Here is an 8,167-nt window from a genome sequence, read left to right on the forward strand (position 1 = left end):
CGGTCGGCAGGTGTACGTACAGCGGAGCCGAATAAAAAGCCCCCGCCGCTGCGCCAGCAGCAAATGGGCCAAATGGAAGCAAATAAAGAATAATAATGATAAATAATGAATTATAAATGATAAATTATGAGTTATAAATGATAAATCCGAAAGATTCCAGCTTTCGGCGATCAGCAGAGCCGGCAGGCGCTCACTAAGTGCTGCTGCTGCTGCTGATGCCGCTGCTGCTGCTGCTGCTGCTGGGCTCTGAAGGGCCCCGGAAGGGCGCATCTAGCTGCCCCTCCTGCTGCTGCTGCTGCTGCTGCTGGGCTTTGAAAGGCCTCGGTAAAGCTGAGCTGGCTGCTGCTGCTGCGTCTGCAGCTGCTGCTGTGCTGTCAAAAGCCCTGGAAAAACGCAGCTAGTTGCCACCGCCGCTGCTGCTGCTGCTGCTACCGCAGCAGCAGCAGTAGCTGCTGCCGCTGCTGCTGCTGGGCTCTGAACTGCCGGGAAAGACCGCAGCTAGCTGCTGCTGCCGCCGTCGCCGCTGCCGCTGCCGCTGCTGCTGCTGCTGCTGCTGCTGTCCGAAAGGCCTTTGAAAAGCGCAGCTAGCTGCCCCTGCTGCTGCAGCGCCTGCAGCACATCAGCTCCTCCCACAACTTTCCCCTTAACCACCAGCAGCGGGAAAGTGGGCCAGTCGAAGACCCGCTTCACGCACCTCCCCAGCTGCTGCCGCCGCTGCTGCAGCTGCTGCAGCTGCTGCTGCTGCTGCTGCTGCTGCTGCCGCTGCTGCAGCTGCTGCAGCTGCTGCTGCTGCTGCTGCTGCTGCCGCTGCTGCAGCTGCTGCAGCTGCTGCTGCTGCTGCTGCTGCTGCTGCCGCTGCTGCTGCTGCTGCTGCTGCTCAGAGTCCTCCCCCTCTCCCCCCTGCTGCTTCTTTCGCTCCTGCCCCTGCCGCTGCTGCCCCTGCCGCTGCTGCTGCTGCTGCTGCTGCTGCTGCTGCGGCAGGTGCTGCGGAATGCTGCAGTCGACGAAGGTGTACTCCCTAACTCCTGCTGCTTCCAGCAGCAGCAAAGCCCTCGCCGAGAAGCCGCAAAGAGGAGCTTCGGGCCTTCCCTTCATAAACAGCACCACGGGGGTCTTCTCCACCAGCTGCAGCAGCTTCGCCTCCAGCTCCTGCAGCAGCAGCAGCAGCAGCAGCAGCAGCAGCAGCGGCGGCGGCGGGTGGGGCGCCTGAGGGCGGCCAGCAGCTGGCCAGCTAGCTGCCCTCGTCAGCGTCATCTAGGAGAGAAATGAGCTAGCTAGCTAGCTAGCTAAACAGCTAGCTAGCTAGCTAAACAGCTAGCTAGCTAGCTAGCTAGCTACGTAGCTAGCCAGCTAGCTAGCCAGCTAGCTAGCCAGCTAGCTGGATAGCTTGCTAACTCGAAAGAAGGTACTCTCATTAGCTAGCTGGCAGGCTGGCTGGCTAGCTAGCTGGTGTCTTCGCGTGTCCGTTCATGAACTAGCTAGCTAGCTAGCTGGCAGCTAGCTAGCTAGCCAGCTAGCCTTACGGCTAGCTAGCCAGCTAGCTAGCTAGCTAGCTAGCTTGCCAGCTAGCCTCATAGCTAGCTAGCTAGCTAGCTAGCTAGCTAGCTAGCTAGCTAGCTAGCTAGCTAGCTCATGAACAGACGAGCCAAGACGTGGATGGAGAAACGGGCGGCGGAAAGCTGATTGAATACTGGCTAGCCAACTAGCTAGCTATCTGGCCAGCTAGCTAGCTAGCTAGCTAGCTAGCTAGCTAGCTAGCAGCTAGCTAGCTAGGTAGTTGGTTGCTACGTAGCTATCTAGACGCGAGGCAGAGTCTAGGGTTTAGGGTTTAGGGTTTAGAGTTTACTTCATCGCTCATGGGAGAAGCTGATGTCTTGGCTGCAAAGACCACACCAAACGCAGCAACAGCAACTGCAGCAGCAGCAGCAGCAGCGGCAAGTACTGCAGAGCAGCAGAACATCAGCGAAAGCTGAAGCACCAGAGAACGACAGCAGCAGCAGCAGCAGCAGCAGCAGAAGCAGCAGCAGCAGTTGTTAGGGCGACTGGGGGGATGCAGACCGTGCGGCAGCAACAGCAGCAACAGCAGCAGCAGCAGCAGCAGCACTGACTGCTGCAGCAGCAGAAAAAGTAGCAGCTGAGTTTATCTGTTCTGCGCTCACAATTCTGCTGGGTGCCTCGCTCTTCTTGCTGCTGCTGCTGCTGCTGCAGCTGCTGTTGCTGCTCCTGCTGCTGCTTGTCCTGCTGCTGCTGCTGCCCATTCGACGCCGACGCGGAATGAAAACTGCGAAGGAGAGCAGCAGCAGCTGCTGCTGCTGCTTTTCTTGTTATTGCTGCTGTTGCTGCTACCCCTAGATTTGCTGTTGCAGCGGGTCTCGTTGCTGCTGCGCACATTCTGTCTAGGGGTGGCTGTCGCGCTGCTGTGTGCGTTGTTGCTGCTGCTGCTGCCGCTGCTGTTGCTGCTCGAGCAGCAGCAAACCTGCAGACGCTGCTTCTAGCCACGGAGGCTGCGCCTCCCTGCAGCGCGAGGCTGAACGTTTTAGAAGCCATTGCTGCAGCAGCAGCAGCACGAGCTGCGGCAGCAGCGCGAGCGGCAGCAGCAAAGTCTAGAGCAGCAGCAGCAGCAGAAGCAGATGTCCGCTGCAGGCTTACAGGAAGCTAAATGGAGTGTCTTGACAGTTTCAAAAGGTCCAAAAATTAAAAAACAAAAGCAGAAGATCATATTTCAAATACATGCTGACTTCCTCAGCAGCAGCAGCAGCAGCTGCTGCTGCTGCTGCTACTCTTGCTGCGGCGGCAGCGGCTACGATAGTGACCTTTGTGGCTGCATGCAGCAGCAGCAGCAGCAGCAGCAAGCTTTAAGACTTCTGATCTATTTCTTCTTATGTTTCTTGAGCTGTGCTGCAGCAAGAGCTCCCCAGGGAGCCTCACTGACATCTGTAGTAGCAGCAGCAGCAGCAGCAGCTGCTGCTGCAGCTGCTGCCGGTGCTGCCGTTGACTCGTGGGATCTGCGCGTTGAGCAGCAGAAGCAGCAGCAGCAACACCAGCAGCATCAACCCCTTTACTGCTGCAGCAATTGCAGCCTCAGGTACGCGAGCGATGGTGGCAGCAGCCGGGGGAGCAACAGCAGCAGCAGCAGCAGCAGCAGCAGCAAGATGCTGAGTTGGCTGTCGCCGGCGATTCGCCGGCCCGAGAGCCTTCGCAGCCCTGAAGAGAAGGCCTACCCGGCCTCCGCCGAGCAGCAGCAGCCGCAGCAGCAGCAGCAGCAACCGCAGCAGCAGCAGCAGCAGCAGCAGCAGCAGCAGAAGCTGTTCCTGGACGACCCGCTGGACCCCGCAGTGGTCTCTCGACGGACTTCTTCTCGAGTTCCATTTTTTGAAATAAAAGAAATTTCAGAATTGCAGAAAAAAGAATCCAAAATAATAAAAGAGCAAATTGGAAAAGAAATCCGGGACAAGTGCAGGCAAGACGAGGGTTTAGGGTTTAGGGTTTAGGGTTTGGGGCTTAGGGTTTTGTTCGGGGCGCAGGACAGTGTGGATGGTTGCGGGGAGTGCACAGGGTCTAGGGTTTGGGGTTTAGGGTTTAGGGTTTGCGAGAAGGGAGAGTTTAAACGACTACGTGGAACGCCTAGGGTTTAGGGTTTAGGGTTTAGGGTTTAGGGTTTGCGAGAAGGGATAGTTTGGACGACTACGTGGAGTGCATGACTTCGCGGACAATTACATTTTTGAGGTGTAAGGGCTTGGCAAAGGCTGCGCGGAGTTGCATCAAGAAGTACGAAACCCCCGAGGTAAACCCTAAACCCTAAACCCTAAACCCTAATGCGCTCTAGACCCTAAATCCTAGGGCTCTCTGGCACAGCCGCACATGCAAGTTCCCGCGGCTCCAAACATAGACCCGGAACCCTAAACCCTAAAACCCTAAACCCTAAAACCCTAAACCCCAAACCCTAAACCCTAAACCCTTGCGGTTCTGTCTTGCGTGTGGCCGCAGCGATGGAAGCGGCTGGCTGCCCCCGAGGCCTGAAGGCGCTGCAGACGCTAAACCCTAGCTGCAAACCCTAAACCCTAAACCCTAGCTAGAAACCTAAAACCCTAAACCGTCAACTGCAAACCCTAGACTCAGGCTACAAACCCTCGGACAAGAGATATTTAACAATGAATTTGATTTGAGTGGCAGTGCCACCAAAAGGGCAGCAGCAGCTGCTGCTGCTGCTGCAGCAGCTGCAGCAGCAGCAGCTGCTGCTGCTGTAGCAGCAGCAGCGGCTGCTGCTGCTGCTGTAGGAGCATCTCAAGCACACTAAAACCCGCACGAAGGTCCCTGGTGCAAACCCTAAACCCTCGTAGGTCTTCCAAAACCCTTTAGTCGCCAAACCCTAAACCCTAAACCCCAGCGGCTCTTCTGCAGCGGCATTTTGGCCAAGGGTTTAGCGATTCGGGCCTTCTAGGGAGCCCCGAGAACTAGGGTTTAGGGTTTAGGGTTTAGGGTTTGAGCTGAGAGTTAGGGTTTGCAAGCGGAACACACGGTGGTCCACTTAGAATACGCCTATAGCAGCAACACCACCAGCAGCAGCAGCAACTGTTGCTGCTGCTGCTGCTGCAGATACGTGCAGCTGCCGTGGCAGGAGCAGCAGCGCAGCAGCTGAAGAGCAGCAACTGTGAAAGCTGGTATATGCGTCTAAATTGCTGCATTTGCTGCAGCAGCTGCTGACGCTGCTGCTGCTGCTGCTGCGGCTTACTTGCCGCTGCTCTCTGCTGCTGCAGCTGGGGGGTCCGGCTCGTCCTGCAACGCGCAGCAGCAAAGCTGCAGAAAAGCCACATGGCAGCTGCAGCAGCAACTGCAGCAGCGACTGCAGCAGCACCAACTGCAGCAGCAGCAACAGCAACGGCTGCAGCAGCAGCAGCAGCAGCAGCAAGACTCACCAGGTCTGCGTCCACAGCCATCCCTCGTTTGCTCATTTCCTCGCGAAAGAAAAAGTCGTCCTGCCAAACTGCAGCAGCAGCAGCAGCAGCAGCAAAAAGATAGAAGCAACTGCGGGAATGCAGCAGGAGGAGCTGCAGCTGCTAGTGCTGCTGCAGCTGCTGCAGCAGCTGCTTGTGTGATCTCTGCTCTCTCTACGCTGCAGCAGCAGCAGCAGCAACTACTGCAGCAGCACCAGAACAACAACAGCGGCAGCAGCCCCAGCACCGAAACGCCCGGCAGCAGCAACTGCAGCAGCAGCAGCAACTTCAGCAGCAGCAGCAGCAGCAGCAGCACACCTGCTCTGTTCTTTGGAACCCCTTGGGGGCCATGCCTCGAAGTGTTTACCCGCAGCGTGCGGCCGTAGAGCTCCGAGTTGTGCATATTCAATATCTGCAAACCCTAAACCCTAAACCCTAAACCTTAAACCCTCGCTGCAGACCCTAAACCCTAAACTCTACACCCTAAACCCTCACTGCGCGCGGACCCCCCAAAGGCAGGGAGTTCCCAAAGCCGTAAACCCTAACTTCAGACTCCAAACCTCGAACCATCCAAAATAAGCGCTTAGGGTTTAGGGTTTAGGGTTTGGGGTTTAGGGTTTAGGGTTTACCGCCTGATTTGCATCTTCTTCTTCCTCGAATTCGACGAACCCAAAGCCACGGTGGCCGCCTGAAGGCACAAACTAGGGTTTAGGGTTTAGGGTTTAGGTTTAGGACTTGGCTAGGAAGCGCAGTAGCAGCAGAAGCACACGAATGGCAGCCCTGGCAGCAGCAGCACGATGATCAGCAGTAGCAGCAGCAGCAGCAGCAGCAGCAGCCGCGCCAGCACTGCCATCCCCCTACTCAACTGCAGCAGCAGCAGCGGCAGCAAAGCCCCATTCAAACGCAGCAGCAGAAGCAGCAGCACGAGTGGCAGCACCACTCCCAGCCCCCCCAGCAGCAGCTTCGGCAGCAGCAGCAGCACTACCAGCAGCAGCAGCAACGCTTCCCCATCCCCAAAAGCAGCAGCAGCGGCGCCCCCCCTTTCCCAGCAGCAGCAGCAGCAACAGCGCCCCCACCACCCCCAGAGCACCAGCAGCAACAGCGCCCCCACCACCCCCAGAGCAGCAGCAGCAGCAGCAACAGCAGCAGCTCCCTCCCCCCAAGCAGCCCCAGCACCCCCGCTCCCCCGCACCCCCTGCAGCAACCGCAGCAGCAGCAGCAGCAGCAGCAGCAGACCAGTGGTCCTGTCTTTGGGAATGGTGGCTTCGCGGATATCTCCGAAGGGCAAAAAAGCAGCTCTTAAAATTTGTTCATCAACTTCTTCCGCTAAACCTCCAATATAGAGAGTTCGTTTGAGCCGCGATTCCCCGGCCTCGCTGCCCATTTTCCAAAGCCTAAACCCTAAACCCTAAACCCTAAACCCTCGGCCCGCGGCGCCGCCGCCGGCGCCCAGAAGCGCGCTAGAGGCTGGAAGGAAAGCTCTCGAGTGAAACGAGGGTTTGGAAGTTAGGGTTTAGGGTTTGCGGAGGGTTTAGGAAGCAGCAGCAGCAGCAGCACCGGTAGTAGCAGCAGCAGCAGCAGCTGCTGTGGCTAAATAGATCTTTCGGACAAGCAAACAACACAAAATTGCCACTTTATTTACAGTTTAGGGTTTAGGGTTTAGGGTTTTGCTTCTAGAGTTTAGCTTTCCTCTGCCAGCAGCATGCAGACAGCCAGCCCCGACCAAGTTGGAGCAGCAGCAGCTGCTGCTGCTGCAGCTGCAGCAGCTGCTGTTGCTGCTGCGCTGCCTTCAATTGGTGTATTCGATGCGTTACGCAGTGAAGAACTCAGGCTTTGGGGTTTAGGGTTTAGGGTTTAGGGTTTAGAGATTAGGGATCAGGGTTTACGGCCCGCCTCGACCCGCCACGCTAGCTGCTGCTGCGGAGGACTGCGGCGATTTGCACACGGCAGCAGCAGCAGCAGCAGCAGCTGGTGCAGCAGGAACCCCGGAGCGGCGACGACAACAGCAGCAGCAGCAGCAGCAGCAGCACGGCTGCCTCGCCTGCCTGCCGTGATCCTTACATCCATGCACGCATGTGCAGATTCTGGGTGTTAGGGTTTAGGGTTTAGGGTTTAGGGCTTAGGGTTTAAGGCTACTGTGTGGCTCGGCTGCTGCCTGCGGCGAAGCCACGTGACTGCTAGCGCCTGGCGGAGCAGCAGCAGCAGCAGCAGCAACTCTAGCTGCTGAAACTTTACAGCAGCAGCAGCTGCTGCTGCTACTGCAGGCCTAGCAGCAGCATGACCATCGGTAGCAGTAGCAGCAGCAGCAACACACCAATCGCCTCGCCAGCAGCAGCAGCAGCGCAGCCGTCCGAACCAGCAGCAGCAGCAGCGTCAGCAACGCCATAACAACCAGCAGCAGCAGCAGCAGCAGCAGCAGCGTCAGCGGCGCCATAACAACCAGCAGCAGCAGCAGCATCAGCGTCAGCGCCAGCTTCGCCGCACGAGTCTGCAGCACCACCAGCAGCAGCAGCAGCAGCAGGAGCGTCAGCGACGCCGTAACCCTCAGCAGCAGCAGCAGCAGCAGCAGCAGCAGCAATGACAGTCCCAGATGCTGCTGCTTCTCCTGCGCCCCACAAGACAACTTTGTCTCAAGAGCAGTCGGAGCAGGTCCGGCTGCTGGGGCACCTCGTGCGGGCAGATGCAAACAACTCGCAGGTCAGCTGCTGCTGCTGCTGCTGCTGTTGCTGCTGCTGCTGCTGCCGGTGATACTGGCGCTGCTGTTGCTGCTGTTCCGGTTCACCGTCAGTGCGGCCGTGCCGGGTGCGGAGGCAGTGTGGGGTTGCTGCCACTGCTGCTGCTGCTGCTGCTGCTGGTGCCTCTGTGGGTGCTGTCACTGCTGCAGCAGCAGCAGCAGCAGCAGAAGCTGCTGCTGCTGCTGCTGTTGCTGCTAGTGCATGCTGAGGCAGCGGCGCTGCTGCGTGGAGGCGGGACAACCCACAGGCCAGGGCCTGCGCCTCGCTCGAGGGCGCAGCCCGCAGGGCCTAGGGTTTAGGGTTTAGGGTTTAGGGTTTAGGGTTTAGGGTTTGCGCAGGTGAAGCAAGAAGCCGTGATGGAGCGGCAGCCAGAATGGAGTTTGCTGGAAAGGGCGGGTTTAATAAAAAAGGGAATGGCAGCAGCACTTGCGCAGCTGCACGGGCTGGACTCGGAGCAGCGGGCCGACGCCATCGCCGAGGCAAACCCTAAACCCTAAA

The 8,167-nt window shown here is 58.1% G+C and overlaps 4 protein-coding genes across 4 annotated transcripts; 2 read left to right on the plus strand and 2 right to left on the minus strand.

The window, feature by feature from the left end:
- Positions 1-498: 498 nt before the first annotated feature.
- On the minus strand, positions 499-2,547 carry ETH_00026175 (uncharacterized protein; the record flags this gene model as incomplete). The annotated part of the gene is made up of 3 exons (XM_013379958.1): positions 499-1,149; positions 1,847-1,878; positions 2,160-2,547. 3 exons carry the CDS (start codon positions 2,545-2,547, stop codon positions 499-501), a joined length of 1,071 nt encoding a protein of 356 aa, XP_013235412.1.
- An 83-nt stretch (positions 2,548-2,630) lies between these two features.
- ETH_00026180 (CHCH domain-containing protein, putative) lies at positions 2,631-4,020 on the plus strand (the record flags this gene model as incomplete). Its single annotated transcript, XM_013379959.1, has 3 exons — positions 2,631-3,460; positions 3,670-3,784; positions 3,988-4,020. 3 exons carry the CDS (start codon positions 2,631-2,633, stop codon positions 4,018-4,020), a joined length of 978 nt encoding a protein of 325 aa, XP_013235413.1.
- A 708-nt stretch (positions 4,021-4,728) lies between these two features.
- On the minus strand, positions 4,729-6,318 carry ETH_00026185 (peptidyl-prolyl cis-trans isomerase E, putative; the record flags this gene model as incomplete). Its single annotated transcript, XM_013379960.1, has 5 exons — positions 4,729-4,776; positions 4,917-4,984; positions 5,253-5,346; positions 5,564-5,622; positions 6,171-6,318. 5 exons carry the CDS (start codon positions 6,316-6,318, stop codon positions 4,729-4,731), a joined length of 417 nt encoding a protein of 138 aa, XP_013235414.1.
- A 1,193-nt stretch (positions 6,319-7,511) lies between these two features.
- On the plus strand, positions 7,512-8,166 carry ETH_00026190 (uncharacterized protein; the record flags this gene model as incomplete). The annotated part of the gene is made up of 2 exons (XM_013379961.1): positions 7,512-7,631; positions 8,008-8,166. 2 exons carry the CDS (start codon positions 7,512-7,514, stop codon positions 8,164-8,166), a joined length of 279 nt encoding a protein of 92 aa, XP_013235415.1.
- Between the last annotated feature and the right edge of the window lies 1 nt (position 8,167).

Source organism: Eimeria tenella, genomic scaffold, assembly GCF_000499545.2.
Source record: "Eimeria tenella Houghton genomic scaffold, Eth_scaff424, whole genome shotgun sequence".
Classification (NCBI taxonomy): Eukaryota; Apicomplexa; class Conoidasida; order Eucoccidiorida; family Eimeriidae; genus Eimeria; species Eimeria tenella.